Source organism: Oncorhynchus mykiss, chromosome 22 (assembly GCF_013265735.2).
Source record: "Oncorhynchus mykiss isolate Arlee chromosome 22, USDA_OmykA_1.1, whole genome shotgun sequence".
Taxonomy (NCBI): Eukaryota; Metazoa; Chordata; class Actinopteri; order Salmoniformes; family Salmonidae; genus Oncorhynchus; species Oncorhynchus mykiss.
In genome coordinates, this window is record NC_048586.1 from 7645250 (window position 1) to 7670633 (window position 25384).

The 25384-nt window shown below is 42.9% G+C and overlaps 1 protein-coding gene across 5 annotated transcripts in view; it reads right to left on the reverse strand.

Moving 5' to 3' along the window:
* Nucleotides 1-23375, reverse strand: part of LOC110501300 (probable phospholipid-transporting ATPase IH) — a 60441-nt gene extending 37066 nt beyond the window's left edge. For all 5 annotated transcript variants that reach the window (XM_021578773.2, XM_021578771.2, XM_021578770.2 and 2 more), the window contains exon 1: nt 22775-23375. In XM_021578773.2, coding sequence (XP_021434448.2) covers nt 22775-22813 — 39 coding nt within the window. In that variant the 5' untranslated portion in view covers nt 22814-23375. The remainder of the gene's footprint in view (nt 1-22774) is intronic.
* Nucleotides 23376-25384: the final 2009 nt, after the last annotated feature.

Consider the following 25384-nt stretch of genomic DNA (forward strand, 5'->3'; position numbering starts at 1 on the left):
AGAAGAACTACTGAATATAAGAGCAGCGTCATCTCACCATCAGTACGACCAAGAATATGACTTTTGCGAAGCGGATCCTGTGTTCTGCCTTTCACCCAGGACAACGGAATGGATCCCAGCCGGCGACCCAAAAAAACGACTTTGTAAAAGGGGGAAATGAAGCGGTCTTCTGGTCAGACTCCGGAGACGGGCACATCGTGCACCACTCCCTAGCATACTTCTCGCCAATGTCCAGTCTCTTGACAACAAGAGAAGGGTAGCATTCCAGAGGGACATCAGAGACAGTAACGTTCTTTGCTTCACGGAAACATGGCTCACTGGAGAGACGCTATCGGAGTCGGTGCAGCCAGCTGGTTTCTCCACGCATCGCGCCGACAGAAACAAACATCTTTCTGGTAAGAAGAGGGCCGGGGGCGTATGCTTCATGGTTAACGAGACGTGGTGTGGTCACAACAACATACAGGAACTCAAGTCCTTCTGTTCACCTGATTTAGAATTCCTCACAATCAAATGTCGACCGCATTATCTACCAAGGGAATTATCTTCGATTATAATCACAGCCGTATATATTCCCCCCCAAGCAGATACATCGATGGCTCTGAACGAACTTAATTGACTCTTTGCAAACTGGAATCCATATATCCTGAGCCTGCATTCATTGTAGCTGGGGATTTTAACAAGGCTAATCTGAAAACAAGACTCCCTAAATTGTATCAGCATATCGATTGCGCAACCAGGGCTGGAAAAACCTTGGATCATTGCTATTTTAACTTCCGCGACGCATATAAGGCCCTGCCCCGCTCTCCTTTCGGAAAAGCTGACCACGACTCCATTTTGTTGATCCCTGCCTACAGACAGAAACTAAAACAAGAAGCTCTGTTCAACGCTGGTCCGACCAATCTGATTCCACACTCCAAGACTGCTTCCATCACGTGGACTGGGATATGTTTTGTATTGCATCAAACAACAACATTGACAAATACGCTGATTCGGTGAGCGAGTTCATTAGAACGTGCGTTGAAGATGTCGTTCCCATAGCAACGATTAAAACATTCCCAAACCAGAAACCGTGGATTGATGGCAGCATTCGCGTGAAACTGAAAGCGCGAACCCCTGCTTTTAATCAGGGCAAGGTGACCGGAAACATGACCGAATACAAACAATGTAGCTATTCCCTCCGCAAGGCAATCACACAAGCTAAGCGTCAGTATAGAGACAAAGTAGAATCTCAATTCAACGGCTCAGACACAAGAGGTATGTGGCAGGGTCTACAGTCAATCACGGATTACAAAAAGAAAACCAGCCCCGTCACAGACCAGGATGTCTTGCTCCCAGGCAGACTAAGTAACTTTTTTGCCCGCTTTGAGGACAATACAGTGCCACTGACACGGCCCGCAACCAAAACATGCGGACTCTCCTTCACTGCAGCCGACGTGAGGAAAACATTTAAACGTGTTAACCCTCGCAAGGCTGCAGGTCCAGACGGAATCCCCAGCCGCGCCCTCAAAGCATGTGCAGACCAGCTGGCTGGTGTGTTTACGGACATATTCAATCAATCCCTATCCCAGTCTGTTGTTCCCACATGCTTCAAGAGGGCCACCATTGTTCCTGTTCCCAAGAAAGCTAAGGTAACTGAGCTAAACAACTACCGCCCCGTAGCACTCACTTCCGTCATCATGAAGTGCTTTGAGAGACTAGTCAAGGACCATATCACCTCCACCCTACCTGACACCCTAGACCCACTCCAATTTGCTTACCGCCCAAATAGGTCCACAGACGATGAAATCTCAACCACACTGCACACTGCCCTAACACATCTGGACAAGAGGAATACCTATGTGATAATGCTGTTCATCGACTACAGCTCGGCATTTAACACCATAGTGCCCTCCAAGCTCGTCATCAAGCTCGAGACCCCGCCCTGTGCAACTGGGTACTGGAATTCCTGACGGGCCACTCCCAGGTGGTGAGGGTAGGCAACAACATCTCCACCCCGCTGATCCTCAACACTGGGGCCCCACAAGGGTGCGTTCTGAGCCCTCTCATGTACTCCCTGTTCACCCACGACTGCGTGGCCATGCACGCCTCCAACTCAATCATCAAGTTTGCGGACGACACAACAGTGGTAGGCTTGATTACCAACAACGACGAGATGGCCTACAGGGAGGAGGTGAGGGCCCTCGGAGTGTGGTGTCAGGAAAATAACCTCACACTCAACGTCAACAAAACTAAGGAGATGATTGTGGACTTCAGGTAACAGCAGAGGGAACACCCCCCTATCCACATCGATGGAACAGTAGTGGAGAGGGTAGTAAGTTTTAAGTTCCTCGGCGTACACATCACAGAGAAACTGAATTGGTCCACCCACACAGACAGCATCGTGAAGAAGGCGCAGCAGCGCCTCTTCAACCTCAGGAGGCTAAAGAAATTCGGCTTGTCACCAAAAGCACACAAACTTCTACAGATGCACAATCGAGAGCATCCTGTCGGGCTGTATCACCGCCTGGTACGGCAACTGCTCCGCCCACAACCGTAAGGCTCTCCAGAGGGTAGTGAGGTCTGCACAACGCATCACCGGGGGCAAACTACCTGCCCTCCAGGACACCTACAACACCCGATGTCACAGGAAGGCCATAAAGATCATCAAGGACAACAACCACCCGAGCCACTGCCTGTTCACCCCGCTATCATCCAGAAGGCGAGGTCAGTACAGATGCATCAAAGCTAGGACCGAGACACTGAAAAACAGATTCTATCTCAAGGCCATCAGACTGTTAAACAGCCACCACTAACATTGAGTGGCTGCTGCCAACACACTGACTCAACTCCAGCCACTTTAATAATGGGAATTGATGGGAAATTATGTAAAATATATCACTAGCCACTTTAAACAATGCTACCTAATATAATGTTTACATACCCTACATTATTCATCTCATATGTATACGTATATACTGTACTCTATATCATCTACTGCATCTTTATGTAATACATGTATCACTAGCCACTTTAACTATGCCACTTTGTTTACATACTCATCTCATATGTATATACTGTACCATCTACTGTATCTACTGTATCTTGCCTCTGCTGCTCTGTACCATCACTCATTCATATATCTTCATGTACATTTTCTTTATCCCCTTACACTTGTGTCTATAAGGTAGTAGTTTTGGAATTGTTAGCTAGATTACTTGTTGGTTATTACTGCATTGTCGGAACTAGAAGCACAAGCATTTCGCTACACTCGCATTAACATCTGCTAACCATGTGTATGTGACAAATAAAATTTGATTTGAGTGTAATGTTTACTGTTAAATTTAAGTTTATTTCACTTTAGTTTATTATATATTTCACTTGGTTTGGCAATGTAAACATGTGTTTTCCATGCCAATAAAGCCCTTAAATTGAATTGAGAGAGACAGATTGTGTCTTGGTGTAGTGCCCATTGTGCAGCAGCCCATACTCTGATCTCTCCCACACAGGGAGCTTCCTCCCTGGTTAGGCAGAGCCCTGCACACTGGGTGGCTCTGAAACACTCGCTACACCACTCGGGAGCCCAATAACACTTCAACTATCCAATAACAAATACTAGAACAAGCACCTCGGTGACTTTAGTTATCTGAAACCAATTACATCATCCATGCTCTGATTCTCACAACATCTTGACTGTAATGACTAATATAAACCAGCTGATCTGATCGACCAAAAGAAAGCACAGTGAGAACTCACATTTCTCTGCCATAGATTACATTCAACAATAAAATTCTAATTCTATGGTCTGATATACGAATGAGACCATAATAGGTTGATATGTTTTAAACTTTTGATACCATCGCTGCCTCTGAGCTGTGTGTCTCCCAGTGGTAGAGTCCATTACATGATTCCGCAGACCAGCCCAGCCCACTGCCCAGCCCACTGCCCAGCCCACTGCCCAGACCACTGCCCAGACCACTGCCCAGACCACTGCCCAGACCAGGCATTTGGCAGCTGGTTATAAATAGACACTTAGCCAACAGAGAGTGTCAGCAGACGGCCGCTCCAAAACCCAAGAAGAGAGGCATGACCCAGAGAAGGAGAGGCAAGAGAGCAAGAGAGTGAGTGCACAAGAGAGAGAGGCAAAAGAGAGAGAGAGCACAAAAGAGAGAGAGCGCAAGAGAGAGAGCGCAAAAGAGAGAGAGAGCGCAAAAGAGAGAGAGAGCGCAAAAGAGAGAGAGCGCAAAAGAGAGAGAGGGCGCAAAAGAGAGAGAGAGCGCAAAAGAGAGAGAGAGCGCAAAAGAGAGAGAGAGCGCAAAAGAGAGAGAGAGCGCAAAAGAGAGAGAGAGCGCAAAAGAGAGAGAGCGCAAAAGAGAGAGAGCGCAAAAGAGAGAGAGCGCAAAAGAGAGAGCCAAGAGAGAGAGCGCAAAAGAGAGAGAGCGCAAAAGAGAGAGAGCGCAAAAGAGAGAGAGCGCAAAAGAGAGAGAGCGCAAGAGGGAGAGAGCGCAAGAGAGAGAGCACAAAAGAGAGAGATCGCAAGAGAGAGCGCAAGAGAGAGGGAGCGCAAGAGAGAGAGAGCGCAAAAGAGAGAGAGAGCGCACACCAGAGAGAGCGCAAGAGAGAGCGCAAAAGAGAGAGAGGCAAAAGAGAGAGAGAGCGCAAAAGAGAGAGAGAGTGCAAAAGAGAGAGCGCAAAAGAGAGAGAGCGCAAAAGAGAGAGAGCGCAAAATAGCGAAAGAGAGAGAGAGAGCGCAAAAGAGCGAAAGAGAGAGAGCGCAAAAGAGAGAGAAAAAGAGAGATAGAGCGAGAGCAAGAAGACGGAGGAAACAAATGCAAGACAGGTTAGAGTTGAGGAGAGGAGTAAAAGGAGAGAATAACAGAGGAGTAGAGATCTCTGTGTAGTATATAGACGAATTAGGGTGATTGGGAAAGAGAAGGGGATATGTGATATGTGTGATAAGTAATGGAAAGAGAGAAGGAGCCAGTGAAAAAGAGGGGGTAGGGGGGCAGTAAAAACAGTTACAGTAATAGCTGCCTAATGATGACTGGATGATCTGTGACCCACAACAGGCTGTCACATGAGCCAGACACACACACACTTGTACAACTAACCTTGTGGGGACAAACAATTCAGTCCTTAACCCCTAAACCTAACCTTAGCTCCTAACCCTAACTCTAACCTTGACCCTAAACCCCCTAGAAATAGCATTTGACCTTGTGGGGACCAACAAAATGACGCCAGTTGATCAAATATTTGTTTGTTTACTATTCTTGTGGGGACTTCAGGAGACAGAGTGTGTGTGTGTGTGTGTGTGTGTGTGTGTGTGTGTGTGTGTGTGTGTGTGTGTGCATCCCGAGAAAAGGCAACATGTGGTGGGATATTAGAAAATGACTTAAAAACCACATGCTGGCTATAACTCCCCAGTGGGTGTGTGTGTGTGAGTTGAATAATATAGAGGTTGGCTGTAACACCACCTCTGTGTATGAAGGACTAGTGCAGTGCAGTGTGTGCCGTATTTAACTTCAGATCCAGCGTCCATAAAATAATATTATCCTCCATTTCCTCTCCTCCATTCCTATCCCTTCCTCTCCTCTCCATCTCCTTCCTGTCACATTCTGCAAATGTGACTGTGGGAGAGGAAGAGAGGGAGAGAATAATAGCTTTACAGTCTGATCAGTAATCCGTTCTGATCCGTGTCAAACAGCCACATTCGACAACTTTCTATGCTGATGAGAAGAGACCTACGGACAGAGAGAGTGTGTTGGCCGGTCGGCCATATTGTTTTGACGTGTATTATTAATCAAACTAAAGAGGTCCGTCTCTATATAAAGATGGTGTTACATCATCGCTATATCCCACCACAAGTCATGTCGTCATAATCTGACGTGACACGGATGGGATCATCCATAAGAGATCAAATAAGACCCCGACCCACAGCTCCCCTCCTAGTATCAGATCTACTGTAGGATCAGCTTCCCCTTCCTCAAATCCTCCTAACCTTAATCATTAAAACACTAAACTGACCTTAGATCAGCGTCAACAGGAACCTCCTCTATGTCATGCTACATTACCCCAGCAGGGCTTCCAGACACTAAAGATGTTATAGTGTGTAAAAAAAGGCCCTTAATCTTCTTCCCCAGAGTCAGATGAACTTGTGGAAACCATCCTCGTGTCTCTGAATGCAGTTTGAAGGAAGCAGCTAACTAACGCTAGCGCAATCGATAACTAGCATTAGCACAATGACTGGAAGTCTATGGGTGTCTGCTAGAAACATTGGCTCACGAAACTACCTCTAACTTCCTTCATACTGGACAGAGAGACATAGAAATGGTATCGCCGAGCTCCTCTGAAGCATTCCCTTTAATGTATCAGTCGTCCTCCGCTATCCCAGTGCTACCCTGCAGCACCACAGAAATTGTTGAGCAGGTATCCCCCATTAACATCCAGATTAAATATCCACCACTCTGTTCTGAGCCTCACCTTAACTAAGGACTTTTATTTCAGACCAGTGTTATTGCGCACACAAACACACGGCAAACACAAAATGGACAACCACGCAGGCACACACATATATGTTTATACGCACACAAATATGCAATCAGGATGTAGAATATCAGACACTGAATGAAACAAACAAACAGAGAACAGCAAATGGAATGCTCAAAAATTGAAATGCTCAAAGACAAATGTAACGCTCAAAGTTGGTCAAAGTCTTCTATAGAAAACTGGGAGAGACGAGCAGCACCGCTCAGACACGTCTGTCTGACTGAGCAGCTACACCACCACGCAGTCCGATCTCTCTGCAGTCACACTCATGCTGCCTTCACTGATATATCATTAATCGTCATGGCAACACAGCACTGGGTCCACCAGAGAGGAACAGAGGAGAGAGAAAGAGTCGAGCCTTACAAAGAGCGAGTGTAGTATAAGGTAGTACAGGACCTGATATTCTTTCTACATCAAAAGAGGTCCATTTCTATTACAGGAGGTGAAGGAATGAGAGACAAGACTCACTGGTGGAAAACAGACAGAAATGAAACAGCACATAACATCAATATCAATGTAGACCTGCTATAAACACCAGGCATGACTTAGATGGACAGAACTGCAAAGAGGCAAACATCAAGTCCTTTGTAAAGTCTAGATGAATAAAACACTTAATCCCACACTGCCCCCTCACATACACTCTGCCCCTAAAGACTGGCAGCTAGGTTTTACACCACCCCCTCTCTTCACAGGGGCTCAGCCCCAGGGAGAGGGAGCAGAGACAGGAATAGATTGCCTTTAGCCCTCTGCCAGGTTAGCATTGGCGCTAACACAGAGCTGACATTTCCCTTTCATCACTAGCTGCCGCTAACGCCTGACCACAGCCTGGCACCTGGGGCTGTAAAGTGAATAAATGGCACACTAAACCCAACCAAGCCTCTACATAGCTTCTGCACTCCTCTCCTCCACTGGTTACTGAACTAAAGTAATTGAAGTGGATTTACACCCGGTAACAAAATTACATAATGGTTCCCTGATCTGTACTACACATAAATGCATAATTATGGATATGAATGTCTCATGTTTTACACGTTTGGACATCACAGGGCAGAGCACAGTAGAGTGCAGTACAATACAGACCAGCACAGAAGAGCAGGACAGAGTTCAGTACAGTGTAATACAGTAGAGTACAAGCGAGTTCAGTACAGTATAGTACAGTACAATACTTTACTGTACCACAGTATTGTATTGACTGTACTATCCAAACTTGTGAAACGTACACTACCGTTTAACAGTTTGGATTCACTTAGAAATGTCCTTGTTTTCCGTGAAAACATACTTGAAAGTAGTTGGAATTTAGTCAGTCCACCCTGGACTAGATGTTAACGTCCACAGATGGACTGGACTGGACCAAGTCGGAACCTATTCTAGACTACCATTCAAAAGTTTGGGGTCACTTAGAAATGTCCAGTTTTTTGGGTCCATTTTAAAATGACATCATTGATCAGAAATACAGTGTAGACATTGTTGTGCTTTGGTGGTGGTACATTTTGAGATTTGTACAGGATAAAAGGGATCTTGAAGAAGGAAGGCTATCACTCCATTTTGCAACGCCATGCCCTGTGGACGGCGCTTAATTGGAGGCAATTTCCTCCTACAACAGGACGATGACACAAAGCACAGCTCCAAACTACGTAAGAACTATTTAGGGAAGAAGCAGTCAGCTGGTATTCTGTCTGTAATGGAGTAACCAGCACAGTCACCGGATCGCAACCATTGAGCTGTTGTGGGAGCAGCTTGACCGTATGGTACGTAAGAAGTGCCCACCAAGCCAATGCAACTTGTGGGAGGTGCTTCGGGAAGTATGGGGTGAAATCTCTTCAGATTACCTCAACAAATTGACAACTAGAATGGTCTGCAAGGCTGTAATTGCTGCAAATGGAGGATTATTTTACATTATTTATAACCTTGTCAAAGTCTTGACTATATTTCCTAGTCATTTTGCAACTCATTTCAATTAGAGGTCGACCGATTATGATTTTTCAACGCCGATACCGATACCGATTATTGGAGGACAAAAAAAAGCCAATACCGAATAATCGGGCGATTTGTAAAATGTATTTGTAATACATTTTACAACAATACTGAATGAACACTTATTTTAACTTAACATCAATAAAATCAATTTAGCCTCAAATAAATAATTTGGTTTAATTTGGTTTAAATAATGCAAAAATAAAGTGTTGGAAAATAAAGTAAAAGTGTAAGAAAGCTAACGTTTAAGTTCCTTGCTCAGAACATGAGAACATATGAAAGCTGGTGGTTCCTTTTAACATGAGTCTTCAATATTCCCAGGTAAGAAGTTTTAGGTTGTAGTTATTATAGGAATTATAGGACTATTTCTCTCTATACCATTTGTATTTCATATACCTTTGACTATTGGATGTTCTTATAGGCACTTTAGTATTGCCAGTGTAACAGTATTGCTTCCGTCCCTCTCCTCGGTCCTACCTGGGCTCGAACCAGGAACACATCGACAACAGCCACCCTCGAAGCAGCATTACCCATGCAGAGCAAGGGGAACAACTACTCCAAGTCTCAGAGTGAGTGAAGTTTGAAAAGCTATTAGGGCGCACCCCACTAACTAGCTAGCCATTTCACATTGGTTACACCAGCCTAATCTCGGGAGTTGATAGGCTTGAATTCATAAACAGCACTGACAGGGTGTGGCCCAGAAGTTAATTGACAGCATGCCTGGGCGGATTGCAGAGGTCTTGAAAAAGAAGGGTCAACACTGCAAATATCGACTCTGCATCAACTTCATGTAATTGTCAATAAAAGCCTTTGACACACACTGAAATGCTTGTAAATATACTTCCGTATTCCATAGTAACATCTGACAAAAATATGTATACACTGAAGCAGCAAACTTTGTGGAAATTAATATGTGTCATTCTCAAAACTTGGCCACGACTGTAGAGAGAGAGAGAAAGGCCAAGAAAGAGAGATGGAAAGAGGGAGAGAGAGGGAGGGGTTGTCCAGACAGAGTGAATCCCAAATCACTCCCTTCCCCTCGCCCCTCCATTTGCACGTTCACGCACACCTCTGCCATATGCACAATTGATACCCTTGCCACTCTGAAGTCACCCTCTGCGTTTTGTCAGCAACACGTAGGGGCGAGGAGGGGTGATTGGGATTCACCGTCAACTGTCTTGGTTTGACCACCAGACAACAGAAAGACAAAGAAAACAGTTATGAGCTGAACATAACAGTATGCCAGTGGAAGGGAGGACACTAGCAGGTGACTGCGGTGAGTGATTTTTATGATTTCCCATTGTAGCCAATTCAGCTTCAGTAATTCCGTTACAGATTTTTTGGTTACCAATTTTGTAACGGAATTCTAAGTTTTAATCACTTAATAATTCGTAAACAAAATTGACATCAGTAAAATCACTATAACTAACTAATTGGTAGGTCGACCATTAATTGTTACTTCTATTAACTTGTATTGTCCTCCCTCATGAGGGAGAGATGTTAGAAAATATCTTACACATAAGTGGAGTTATGGTAACAGAATTATAAGGCACAATGCAATGTTTCATAAACTTACAGAAGGCATTTGCACTGGTGAAAGACAATGCTGCGAACATGAAGGCTGCTTGGTCTAAAGTGGAGGAGTCCTACCCTCACATCACACCCATTGGCTGTGCTGCTCATGCATTGAAGCTGCTCCTCAAGGACATCATGGCACTGAAAACAGTGGATACACTCTGCCCAGCAACACCCGTTGGGGTGGTGTTGTCATCATGTTTGACAGTCTCCTGGAGGGGAAAGATTCTCTCCAAGAAATGGCCATATCAGTCTGCCAATATGGACAGCCCCATCAAGAGGATCCTCCTGGATGATATATTTTGGGAGAGAGTGGTAAACAGCTTGAAACTCCTGAAACCTATAGCAGTAGCCATTGCACGGATTGAGGGAGACAATGCCATCTTGTCTGATGTTCAGACTCTGCTTGCAGATGTAAGAGAAGAAATCCGTACTGCTCTGCCCACTTCACTGTTGCTCCAAGCAGAGGAAACTGCAGTTCTGAAATACGTCAAAGAGCATGAAGACTTCTGCCTGAAGCCCATACACGCCACAGCGTACATGTTGGACCCCAAGTATCCTGGCAAGAGCATCCTCTCTGGTGCAGAGATCAACAAGGCCTATGGTTTCATCACTCACTACCGTGTCTCGCCACCTTGGCCTGGATGGGGGCAAGGTTATTGGCAGTCTGGAGAAGTACACATCCAAGCAAGGGCTTTGGGAAGGAGATGGAATATGGCAGTCGTGCCACCACAACTCATCAGCCACCTGGTGGAAGGGACTTTGTGGATCTGAGGCTCTTTCCCCTGTTGCCTCCGTCATCCTCCAAATCCCACCATCATCAGCCGCCTCAGAGCGCAACTGGTCCTTGTTTGGGAACACACACACCAAAGCATGCAACAGGCTGACCAATGCAAGGGTTGAAAAATTGATGGCCATCCGGGCAAATTTGAGGCTTTTTGAGCCTGACAACGACAGCCATCCTCAACAAGGTTGGAAAGTGACAGTGAAGAAGAGGCCTCGGTCTGATGTTCAAGAGGTGGACATTGAGGAGGTCCAGAGAGAAGACATGGAAGCCTGAGAGGAAGACAACCAAAGCTTTAGTTTAATTTACAGATGATGTTGAAAACATTTTTGGGAGACGCAATGGATCATTGGGGATCATTCAATATTCCCTTTCTTTTGTTGTTCAGTGAAATCATCCCATGTGAAGAGTCAACTCATTTAATTAAAGTTCAATTCATAACTAAATTGTATTTTTTCTTTCTATTGCAAGGATTTCATCCTTTGCAATTATGTCTACTTATGATAAGTTAAAAGGTTTATGTTTCTGTCTCCATATGATATAGTAAATATATCCAATGCAAAAAACATCTACATTTAAATGGTATTAATATTAATTTGCATATATTTCCCATATATTCCCGTTAATTCCCATATTTCCACCTCTGAATATTCCTCAAAATGTGCAACCCTATTTCTGGGTTTAAGACTTTTTCCTTGTAGATGTTTCCTAAGACCCCTTTTCCATTTGTTTATTCAGAAATCAAAGCCTTTACTTATGCCTCATTTTTAAGATGAAAAATGGTTGAATAATGTATTTATGCTTTAATTTCCCAACAATATAGACTCTTAGCTTTCATTTGACACCCAATTTGATATGCTCCTATATGCCCAAAACTACAGTGGCAGGGAGCCAAGCCGTTAAGAGCATTGGGCCAGTAACCGAAATTCACTGGTTTTGAATCCCCGAGCCAACCTAGTGAAAAACATCTGATGATGCGGCCTTGAGCAAGGCACTTAACCCTAATTGCTCCTGTAAGTTGCTCTGGGTAAGAGCATCTGCTACATGACAATAATGTAAAACATCAATAAGTTAACAAGACATAGTAAACAACTAGCCGTACAGTCTCTAGTTGACCTTTAAATCTTCTTAGGGCTGCAATCCCGTTAACGGATATGACAACAGCCAGTGAAAGTCCAGAGCGCCAAATTCAAACAACAGAAATCTCATAATTAAAATTCCTCAAACATTCATGTATCTTATAGCATTTTAAAGGTAATTTTGTTGTTAATCCTACCAAAGTGTCCGATTTCAAATAGGATTTACAGCAAAAGTACCACAAACGATTATGTTAGGTCACCGCCAAGTCACAGAAAAATTCTGCCATTTTTCCAGGCAAAGAGAGGAGTCACAAAAAGCACAAATAGAGATACAATTAATCACTAACCTTTGATGATTTTCATCAGATGACACTCATAGGACTTCATGTTACACAATACATATATGTTTTGTTCGATAAAGTGCATATTTATATAAAACAATCTCAGTATACATTGGCGCGTTATGTTCACTAGTTACAAAAATATCCAGTGATTGTGCAGAGAGCCACATCTATTTACAGAAATACTCAGTATAAATGTTGATGAAAATACAACTGTTATACATGGAATTAGAGATAAACTTCTCCTTAATGCAACCGCTGTGTCAGATTTAAAAAAAATTTAACGGAAAAAGCAAACCATGCAATAATCTGAGTACAGCGTTCAGACAACAAAGCAGCCAAAAAGATATCCGCCATTTTGGGTAGTCAACATTAGTCATAAATAGCATTATAAATATTCATTATAGATCTTCATCAGAATGCACTCCCAGGAATCCCAGTTCCACATGAAATGTTTGATTTAGTTCGATAATGTCCATCATTTATGTCCAAAGAGCTACTTTTTTTAGCACGTTTGGTAAACAAATCCATAGTCATGAAGTGCATTCCCTAGTTGCAGAAGAAATGTCAAAAAGTTCCGTTACTGTCCGTAGAAACATGTCAAACGATGTATGCAATCAATCTTTAGGATGTTTTTAACATAAAACTTCAATAATATTCCAACCAGAGAATTCCTTTGTCTTCAGAAAAGCAAAGGAACGGGAGATACCTCTCATGTGAAATGCGCGTGACCAGCGCATGACTGCTGGCAGACCTCTGACTCAATCCACTCTCATTCCGTCCTACTTCACAGTAGAATCCTCAAACAAGTTTCTAAAGACAGTTGACATCTAGTAGAAGCCTTAGGAAGTGCAACATAACCAATATCCCACTGTGTATTCAATAGGTGCTGAGTTGAAAATCGACCAACCTCAGATTTCCCACTTCCTGTTTGGATTTCTTCTCAGGTTTTTGCCTGCCATATGAGTTCTGTATACTCACAGACATCATTCAAACCGTTTTAGAAACTTCAGAGTGTTTTCTATCCAATATGAATAATAATATGCATATATTAGCAACTGAGACTGAGGAGCAGGCAGTTTACTCTGGGCACCTTTCATCCAAGCTACTCAATACTGCCCCTGCAGCCATAAGAAGTTATTAACACCTGCCTAGAGTGTATACCTGTAGCCAAGGAGAACAAGCTAAGAGAAGAATGGATGGATGGATGACCACTTCAACTTCATGTTGCCATAGTGATTTAAGACTGAAGAGAGGGAGAGGGGGCAGGGTGAGGGATGAAGTGAGGGATGAGAGGTGAGCTCTGTGGCCTCCTCTCACTAGTGAATCTGATTTCCCCTGACATCACACCCAGCAGGGAATCAGTCAAGCTGCCGTCCACACACACAGTCTACAAAACAAAGATAGACACCCAGTGTAGGCAGGTTTTAATGGAGGTTGCACTGTATGTTCAGAGAGCCTGAGAGTGAGGTCAGCCTCCTATCACTGTTCCCGTCTCTCATTAGGACCATATCTAGTAGAGGTTGACCGATTATGATTTTTATACGCCGACACCGATTATTGGAGGACCAAAAAAGCCGATGCCGATTAATCGGACGATTTTTATTTATTTATTTGTAATAATGACAATTACAACAATACTGAATTAACACTTATTTTAATATAAAACATAAATAAAAATCAATTTAGCCTCAAATAAATAATGAAACATGTTCAATTTGGTTTAAATAATGCAAAATCAAAAAGTGTTGGAGAAGAAAGTAATATGTGCAATGTAAAAATGTGTGCCATGTAAAAAAACTAACGTTTGAGTTCCTTGCTCAGAACATGAGAACATATGAAAGTTGGTGGTTCCTTTTAACATGAGACTTCAATATTCCAAGGTAAGAGGTTTTAGGTTGTAGTTAATATAGTATTTATAGGACTATTTATCTCTATACCATTTGTATTTCATATACCTTTGACTATTGGATGTTCTTATAGGCACTTTAGTATTGCCAGTGTAACAGTATAGCTTCCGTCCCTCTCCTCGCCCCTACCTGGGCCCGAACCAGGAACACATCGACAACAGCCACACTCGAAGCAGCGTTACCAATCGCTCCACAAAAGCCGCGGCCCTTGCAGAGCAAGGGGAATAACTACTCCAAGTCTCAGAGCGAGTGACGTTTGTAACACTATTAGCGCGCACCCCGCTATATCTGGCCTCTAAACCTTCAAGCTGCATACTGGACCCTATTCCAACTAAACTACTGAAAGAGCTGCTTCCTGCGCTTGGCCCTCCTATGTTGAACATAATAAACGGCTCTCTATCCACCGGATGTGTACCAAACTCACTAAAAGTGGCAGTAATAAAGCCTCTCTTGAAAAAGCCAAACCTTTACCCAGAAAATATAAAAAACTATCGGCCTATATCGAATCTTCCATTCCTCTCAAAAATTTTAGAAAAGGCTGTTGCGCAACAACTCACTGCCTTCCTGAAGACAAACAATGTATACGAAATGCTTCAGTCTGGTTTTAGACCCCATCATAGCACTGAGACGGCACTTGTGAAGGTGGTAAATGACCTTTTAATGGCATCAGACCGAGGCTCTGCATCTGTCCTCGTGCTCCTAGACCTTAGTGCTGCTTTTGATACCATCGATCACCACATTCTTTTGGAGAGATTGGAAACCCAAGTTGGTCTACACGGACAAGTTCTGGCCTGGTTTAGATCTTATCTGTCGGAAAGATATCAGTTTGTCTCTGTGAATGGTTTGTCCTCTGACAAATCAACTGTAAATTTCGGTGTTCCTCAAGGTTCCGTTTTAGGACCACTATTGTTTTCACTATATATTTTACCTCTTGGGGATGTTATTCGAAAACATAATGTTAACTTTCACTGCTATGCAGATGACACACAGCTGTACATTTCAATGAAACATGGTGAAGCCCCAAAATTGCCCTCGCTAGAAGCCTGTGTTTCAGACATAAGGAAGTGGATGGCTGCAAACGTTCTACTTTTAAACTCGGACAAAACATAGATGCTTGTTTTAGTTCCCAAGAAACAAAGAGATCTTCTGTTGAATCTGACAATTAATCTTGATGGTTGTACAGTTGTCTCAAATAAAACTGTGAAGGACCTCGGCGTTACTCTGGACCCTAATCTCTCTTTTGACGAACATATCAAGACTGTTTCAAGGACAGCTTTTTCCATCTACGTAACATTGCAAAAATCAGAAACTTCCTGTCCAAAAATGATGCAGAAAAATTAATCCATGCTTTTGTTACTTCTAGGTTAGACTACTGCAATGCTTTACATTCCGGCTACCCGGATAAAGCACTAAATAAACTTCAGTTAGTGCTAATTACGGCTGCTAGAATCCTGACTAGAACCAAAGAATTTTATCATATTACTCCAGTGCTAGCCTCCCTACGCTGGCTTCCTGTTAAGGCAAGGGCTGATTTCAAGGTTTTACTGCTAACCTACAAAGCATTACATGGGCTTGCTCCTACCTATCTTTCTGATTTGGTCCTACCGTACATACCTACACGTACGCTACGGTCACAAGATGCAGGCCTCCTAATTGTCCCTAGAAATTCTAAGCAAACAGCTGGAGGCAGGGCATTCTCCTATAGAGCCCCATTTTTATGGAATGGTCTGCCTACCCATGTGAGAGACGCAGACTCGGTCTCAACCTTTAAGTCTTTACTGAAGACTCATCCCTTCAGTGGGTCAAATGATTGAGTGTAGTCTGGCCCAGGAGTGGGAGGGTGAACGGAAAGGCTCTGGAGCAACGAACCGCCCTTGCTGTCTCTGCCTGGCCGGTTCCCCTCTTTCCACTGGAATTCTCTGCCTCTAGTTATATTTTGGTTTCATCTGACATTTTCCCAATCTTCTTCTGGATCATCCAAATGCTCTCTAGCAAACTTCAGAAGGGCCTGGACATGTACTGGCTTAAGCAGGGGGACACGTCTGGCACTGCAGGATTTGAGTCCCTGGCGGCGTAGTGTGTTACTGATGGTAGGCTTTGTTACTTTGGTCCCAGCTCTCTACAGGTCATTCACTAGGTCCCCCCGTGTGGTTCTGGGATTTTTGCTCACCGTTCTTGTGATAATTTTGAGCCCATGGGGTGAGATCTTGCGTGGAGCCCCAGATCGAGGGAGATTATCAGTGGTCTTGTATGTCTTCCATTTCCTAATAATTGCTCCCACAGTTGATTTCTTCAAACCAAGCTGCTTACCTATTGCAGATTCAGTCTTCCCAGCCTGGTGCAGGTCTACAATTTTGTTTCTGGTGTCCTTTGACAGCTCTTTGGTCTTGGCCATAGTGGAGTTTGGAGTGTGACTGTTTGAGGTTGTGGACAGGTGTATTTTATACTGATAACAAGTTCAAACAGGTGCCATTCATACAGGTAACGAGTGGATGACAGATGAGCCTCTTAAAGAAGAAGTTACAGGTCCGTGAGAGCCAGAAATCTTGCTTGTTTGTAGGTGACCAAATACTTATTTTCCACCATAATTTGCAAATAAATTTATTAAAATCCTACAATGTGATTTTCTGGATTTTTTTTTCTCATTTTGTCTGTCATAGTTGAAGTGTACCTATGATGAAAATTACAGGCCTCTCATCTTTTTAAGTGGGAGAACTTGCACAATTGGTGGCTGACTAAATACTTTTTTGCCCCACTTTATATATCCATTTTTTTTTTTATCGGCAAAATTGGCGCCCAAAAATACCGATTTCCGATTGTTATGAAAACTTGAAATCGGCCATAATTAATCGACCATACCGATTAATCGGTCAACCTCTAATATCTAGTCTAAACCCTATGCCCTATAGTTCACCACATATGCTACTGCATGGCTCTGGTCAGAAGTAGTAATCACTATGTGATTACTATTTTATCTTTGAACTCTGTAAGAAAATGTCATTTAAAAAAAGGTAGTGTACTGTGTAGGGTATAATTTGAGACAAAGTCAGCGGCCTGCTTCGTATCACGGTTACCCTCTCTCATTAGCGTCCAGCTGCTTCCTTTCTGTGCAGATAGCAGGCTGTGTTAATGACAGTGACATTAGTGCTCTTACCGGTAATACTGTAACTCATGGTCATCAACACTCATCAGCACAGCCATTTCCTGCTCTGCTCCTGTTCACCCCATTGATTATACATCAAATTGATGTAATTCTCTTTGTGACTTTCCTTCTTGATATCTGCCTCTCTCTCGCACACACACACAAAAGGGCACTTCCTGATTTGGCCTAGTTTTAAGGATTGCTCATTAAGAAATGCTAGCGGCCATGACTGAAGCTAAACGAGAGTTGTCTTGGGTGTGTTATGTTTGTATATTGTACCCTGGCAAGTACAGTTGTTTGTCCCTCCCGAGTCATCTTAGCAACAACATAGTAAAATAATCTGAATTAATGTAATACAAATCAAGAAATCTGTAATAGATTTAGACGTTTATGCTGAGGTCTTAGTGTTGCAATTCTAAATCTAGCTAAGATGTTTGGTGTAGTATTATCTCAAGTAAGAAAATGTGGATGAAAAACTATTCAGTGCACTGCATATAGTCTACTGAGTCAGGAAAGTCTGGCTGCACGCTCAGGACTGATTTCTGAGAACAATAACATGTCTAAAACGTCATCATCTGCAAGCTGTCAAACTATAAAAAAATAAACCACAAGCTACACACTGTCTATCAGTGCCCAAAATCACTTGTTAGCTAGCTAATTTCCAACTCTGTGTTTGTCAATGAAGCTAGCAAGTAGTAGCTAGCAAGCACATTGAGCAGCCAGGCTGCAGTCATCTTATCAAGTCACCGGCGAGTGGCAACGTGTGTGCTTCACTGCTGTTAAGTTTTTTGACAACTATCTGTCTGGCAGTGTTTCATAAGGAATCATGCTACAAAACAGGTCACGGTGGGACATAAGACGCTCGCGAATGGGTTTTTGAATACTGACAAGTAGCAGTTGGGATACAACTGAGTTTTATTTCTTGGTGACCAACTTTTTATTTATTTTCTCAAGAGAGAAGTTACAGGTACAAAAACAATCAAATAAATGTATACAAAGATAATCCATTACAGCCCCCCCTCCTTAGACCCCATCCACCTACCCACATCCTACCTCTCCACCCAGAAACCATGTTTCTGCACACACCTCCCACCCCTTCCAATCCCACCCAGCAACCAAGGTTGCTTATCAGCCCCCAATCCGCCCCCATGCTCACCCCCACAACGAAATGAGTGGGAGAAAAAAGATACTCTTGGAGCAAAGATAATCATTTTTAAAAAGTGGAAAAATATGTTTTATTTCAATTGAGCCAATCACACTCACTCAAGTATCTGACATAGGCTTTGGAAAAGCACCCGTGAACAGGCTACCAGTGCGGCAAGTGCCGCTGGTAAGCTTTCTTGACTTGGACATTCATTTTTGCCAAAACATGGCTAACCTAACCTAAACAGCTGCTAATAGTGAAATTGTGTTTGGAGTTACCTTTCTAGCTAATGGTAGAGTTTTCACTTCCTCTTCCAAATAGTGAAAAACTATCAACCAAATCTATTCATTTTAAAATGATGATTACTTCTACTTGCCATTAACATTCACCTAATGATAACACAAGACAAGAAAAAAATATTTTTGCTAACGTATGATGGGGTTTTCTGTGTCACCGGTTTTCCTGGAAGGGGGTCCCTGGACAAGAAAAGGCTGCAGAACCCTGTTGTACCAAACCCTCCAGTAAATTGTGACGAACTCACAAAACTCAGTTTTGGACAAAACACTTTGTAGTCAATTTTGACACTAAAATGTTTGTTTCTGACTCATATTGATGCCTCATAGGCCATTTAAAAGCGGAGCAGTTAGCCTTTAATCATGCTCACTCTTTTAGTTGGTCTCTTTGGTAACTGTCAGTAATAAGCCATTATAAATGTTTTTACCCTCTTTTTCCATTTCAAAATTGTGCATGTGTGTGTGTGTATGTGAAGGAGAGCAAGAGAGAGATAAAGATTACCAGAACCCAATGCATTCTCCAATTACCTTGAATGAACTACAGGACAAAATAAAAACCCTCCAACCCAAAAAGGACTGATGTGTTGATGGTATCCTCAATGAAATGATCAAATATACAGACAACAAATTCCAATTGGCTATACTAAAAAAAACTAACATCATCCTTAGCTCTGGCATCTTCCCCAATATTTGGAACCAAGGACTGATCACCCCAAACCACAAAAGTTGAGACAAATTTGACCTCAATAACTACCGTGGGATATGCGTCAACAACGACCTTGGGAAAATCCTCTGCATTACCATTAATAGCAGACTTGTACATTTTATCAGTGAAAACAATGTACTGAGCAAATGTCAAATTGGCTTTTCACCAAATTATCATACGACAGACCAGGTATTCACCCTGCACACCCTTATTGACCAACAAACAAACCAAAACAAAGGCAAAGTCTTCTCATGCTTTGTTGATTTCAAAAAAGCTTTGACTCAATTTGGCATGAGGGTCTGCTATACAAACTGATGGAAAATGGCGTTGGGGAAAAAACAAACGACATTATAAAATCCATGTACACAAACACCAAGTGTGTGGTTAAAATTTGCAAAAAAAACATGTCTTCCCACAGGGCCATATGTCTTCAACATATATATATCACCGAATTGGTGAGGGCACTAGAACAGTCTGCAGCACCCGGCCTCACCCGACTAGAATCTGAAGTCAAATGTCTACTGATGATCTGGTGCTTCTGTCACCAACCAAGGAGGGCCTACGGCAGCACCTAGATCTGTCCCCAACCAAGGAGGGCCTACAGCAGCACCTAGATCTGTCACCAACCAAGGAGGGCCTACGGCAGCACCTAGATCTGTCACCAACCAAGGAGGGCCTACAGCAGCACCTAGATCTGTCCCCAACCAAGGAGGACCTACAGCAGCACCTAGATCTGTCCCCAACCAAGGAGGGCCTACAGCAGCACCTAGATCTGTCACCAACCAAGGAGGGCCTACAGCAGCACCTAGATCTGTCACCAACCAAGGAGGGCCTACAGCAGCACCTAGATCTGTCCCCAACCAAGGAGGGCCTACAGCAGCACCTAGATCTGACCCCAACCAAGGAGGGCCTACAGCAGCACCTAGATCTTCTGCAAAGATTCTCAGACCTGGACCTTCTATGCCATCAAAAGGAACATAACATTTGAAGTACCAATTAGGATCTGGCTAAAAATGATTGAATCAGTTCTAGAACCCATTGTCCTTTGTGGTTGTGATGTCTGCTCACCAACCAAGAATTCACAAAACGGGACAAACACCAAATTGATACTGCTTGCAGAATTCTGCAGAAATATCCTCTGTGTACAATGCAAAACACCAAATAATGCACGCAGAGCAGAATTAGGCCGCTAATTTTCAAAATCCAAAAAAGAGCTGTTAAATTCTACAACCACCTAAAAAGGAAGCGATTCCCAAACCTTCCATAACAAAGCAATCACCTACAGAGAGATGAACCTGGAGAAGAGTCCCCTAAGCAAGCTGGTCCTGGGGCTCTGTTCACAAACACAAACAGATCCCACTGAGCCCCAAGACAACAACACAATTAGACCCAACCAAATCATCAAATCATGAGAAAACAAAAAGAGAATTACTTGACACATTGGAAATAATTAACAAAAAAAAAAAACTGAGTAAACTAGAATGCTATTTGGCCCTAAACTGAGAGTACACAGCGGCAGAAATACCTGACCACTGTGACTGACCCAAACTTACTCACAGTTTGACCCAAAAACACTCACAAACTTTTACAGATGCACAATCGAGAGCATCCTGTCGGGCTGTATCACCGCCTGGTACGGCAACTGCTCCGCCCACAACCGTAAGGCTCTCCAGAGGGTAGTGAGGTCTGCACAACACATCACCGGGGGCAAACTACCTGCCCTCCAGGACACCTACAACACCCGATGTCACAGGAAGGCCAAAAAGATCATAGAGGACAACAACCACCCGAGCCACTGCCTGTTCACCCCGCTATCATCCAGAAGGCGAGGTCAGTACAGGTGCATGAAAGTGGGGACCGAGAGACTGAAAAACAGCTTCTATCTCAAGGCCATCAGACTGTTAAACAGCCATCACTAACATTGAGTGGCTGCTGCCAACATACTGACTCAACAATAGCCACTTTAATAATGGAAAAATTGATGTAATAAATGTATCACTAGCCACTTTAAACAATGCCACTTTATATAATGTTTGCATACCCTACATTACTCATCTCATATGTATATACTGTACTCTGTACCATCTACTGTATCTTGCCTATGCCGTTTAGCCATCACTCATTCATATATTTTTATGTATATATTATTATTAATTCCTTTACACTTGTGTGTATAAGGTAGTTGTTGTGAAATTGTTAGGCTAGATTACTTGTTAGATATTACTGCATGGTTGGAACTAGAGGCACAAGCATTTCGCGACACTCGCATTAACATCTGCTAACCATGTGTATGTGACAAATAAAATTGAATTGAAAAAAATTGAAAATAAACTTAAGGAAAGCTTTGACTACTGTCTGTACAGTCTCAGTGAGCATAGCATTGCTATTGACAAAGGCCGACATAGGCAGACCTGGCTCTCAAGAACAAAACGAGATGGAAACTGAGCTGCACTTCCTAACCTCCTGCCAAATGTATGACCATATTGGAGACACATATTTCCCTCAGATCCACAAAGAATTCTAAAACAATCCTGATTTTGATCAACTCGTATCTATTGGGTGAAATACCTAAGTGTGCAATCACAGTAGCAGGATTTGTGACCTGTGCCACAAGAAAAGGGCAACCAGTGAACAAACACCATTGTAAATACAACCCATATTTATATATTTATTTTCCCTTTTGTACTTTAACCATGTGCTCATCATTACAACACTGTGTATACATAATACATAATATGACATTTGTAATGTCTTTAGTCTTTTGGAACTTCTGTGAGTAATGTTTACTGTTATTTCACTTTTGTTTATTTCACTTTTGTACATTGTTTAATTTGTGTTGGCAATGTTAACATATGTTTCCATGCCAATAAAGCCTCTTGAACGGATAAACTACTTGAAGCGTTTCTTTCTTGCCCTGCACCAACACACCTGGTTTACATAAAGAGCAAGTTGATTAGACAATTATATCAGGTGTGTTGTTTCTGGCCTCTGGGAAAGAAAACGACCAGCCAAGTTGATCTCAATTCCTCACACTCTTCCAATACATCTGGACTTTTCTGGCACTTCCGAAATTCAGCTCGAAAACAAAGTACCGAAGCCTGGCGGGAGTCCATTTCCACTGCCGTTTTGCTGTGACAAACCTTTGATCACATGTTTTCCGGCCTAAACAACCCACGTCTGTGTTTCAAAAAGTGAACAATGTTGTGATGTTAGTTAATATGTAACGAATATGTAACAGAATGTTAGCTGCAGATGTTACTGGAATACAATGTAACATTGCGGCGTTGATCGATCCGCTACTTACGTATCTGCTGATGAGATTCCGTAGCACGCTAAAATCCATTATTTTGACAGCTCCCCGTTTGCAATTATTTACTGTCCACTTTCCAGTCTCCTTGGATCTTTACCGACGCTACCCAATGTTCATCTCTATCCACGCATCCATCGCTCACGAGCGCTCTGTCTCTCCATCTATATGAGCGCGAGAAAGCAGCGGTCTTTTAGTTGGCTGTTTTGATTTTCATGTAATTTTGGACAGCCATGCAACGGAGTAATGTGATGCAGCTATTCTTGCCGCTTATGCTGCGTTCACGCGTTAGTCGGTACTGGGAAACTCTGACATTTTCGAGTTGCAACCTGGTTGAACGTGGCACATGTAGAAATTCAACCAGTTAACAAGTTCTGACTAGCACATGAACGCGGCAATCGTTTTCGGGAATGTCCCTTTTTTCACAACGAATAAAAGTTTCCTAAACTGATAATTGAAAATGCTTGAAGAGTTAATTTTCACTGGTTCTCCTTTGTGTTTTTTCTTCTTCGTTTCCTTCTATAAATCTCTTTTCATATGTCTTTTCCTCCAGTCCCGCTCTCTTTTTGCTCTGTTATGGTGCACATACGAATAGCTGTTTGCCTCCATACGTCAGAATGCTGCGCCTGCGTAGTGCAATTTCTTTCACCCCATGCTGATTTCAATGAAAATGAATCTGTGTGCGACATAACGGTTTATTCGAGAGAGGAAGAGGCAATTTAATCCGCCCAAAATCTGTTCGCGTGAGATAAGACCTTTTTTTGTATGGAGGTCTATCGTGTCGAATTATGTGAGGCTTATGTGATCGAAATAGAAGTTTCGTAATGTTTAGGCTGTTACAAAAAAGTGGATTCACGTGGCATTATGCAGTGGTGTCGTTAGGTCTGGGCTTCCGGGGCATTAGCCCCGGGTGTTTTTGATCCAGCCCCATCCATACCTTTTGATGGTCAACATTTATTTTATAGATTTTTTTTTAAAATTACATTTCAGTCTGATGAGTTTCCATAACCACACATCACTTGCGCTATGCAAGAATTTAAACAATACAGTATACTGCGCTAGGCAATAGCAGTCACTGCAAGAAGCACCTGGAGTGATGTAGTGCCTGCTGTGATTGGTCGAGATTTTACAACTCAGTGGACCACTCAAGTCCCTTGACCCTTCGACCCCTTACAGTACTTGTGTTTGTCAATGGGCATGTTCAAGTGTATCACTTTGTTTGGTCACCCACAGCCTTCCAAAGTGTGTTGCATTATGTAGATAAAATTATTTGACTTGTGCCTAGATGTTGACTGCATGAACTTAACAAAAATCATGTGATTGTTCCACCTTTATTTAACTAGGCAAGTCAGTTAAGAATACATTTGTGTTTACAATGACCACCCTCCCCTAACACGGATGATGTTGGACCAATTGTGCGCCTCCCTATGAGACTCCCAATCACAGTTTTGATACAGCCCAGGATTGAACCAGGGTCTGTATTGACACCTGTAACACTGTGATGCAGTGCCTTAGACTGCTGTGCCACTTGGGAGATTTAAGGTCAAGAAGTTTTGACTTCAGTCGACTGAAAGTTTCTGCAGTTGCTCTGCACCAACTTCATACTGCCATCACCTGCATTGTGGGATGTTCTACTGTCAACCAACCATTCAGGAGGTACCGCATTTCATGTATACAGTGGATATGTACAAATTAATGTGAAATTTGAGGCTCTCTCTCACCTTCCTAATATTGAGTTGCACCCCCAGCCTCAATTCGTTGGGGCATGGACTCTACGAGGTGTCAAAAGCATTCCACAGGGATTCTTGCCCATGTTGACTCCAGTGCTTCCCACAGTTGTGTCAAGTTGGCTGGATGTCCTTTGGGTGGAGGACCAGTCTTGATACACTCGGGAAACTGTTGAGCTTCATTAAATAGTACCCGCAAAACACCAGTCTCAACATCAACAGTGAAGGGGCGACCCCGGGATTCTGGCCTTCTAGGCAGAGTTCCTCTGTCCAGTGTCTGTGTTCTTTTGCCCATCTTAATATTTTATTTTTATTGGCCAGTCTGAAATATGTCTTTTTTTTTGCAACTCTGCCTAGAAGGGCAGCATCCCGGAGTCGCCGCTTCACTGTTGACATTGAGACAGGTGTTTTGCGGGTACTATTTAATGAAGCTGCTAGTTGAGGAATTGTGAGGCGTCTGTTTCTCAAACTAGAAACTCTAATGTAGACACTCTAACTAGACACTCTAATGTCCTCTTGCTCAGTTGTGCACCGGGGCTTCCCACTCCTATTTCTATTCTGGTTGTAGCCAGTTTGCGCTGTTCTGTAAGGGAGTAGTACACAGCGTTGTACAAGATGTTCAGTTTCTTGGCAATTTCTCGCATGGAATAGCCTTCATTTCTCAGCACAAGAATAGACTGCAGAGTTTCAGTAGAAAGTTATTTGTTTCTGGCCATTTTGAGTTTGTAATCAAACCCACAAATGCTGATACTCCAGATACTCAACTAGTCTCAAGAAGGCCAGTTTTATTGCTTCTTTATTCAGAACAACAGTTTTCAGCTGTGCAACATGATTGCAAAAGGGTTTTCTAATGATTATTTAGCCTTTTAAAATGGTAATC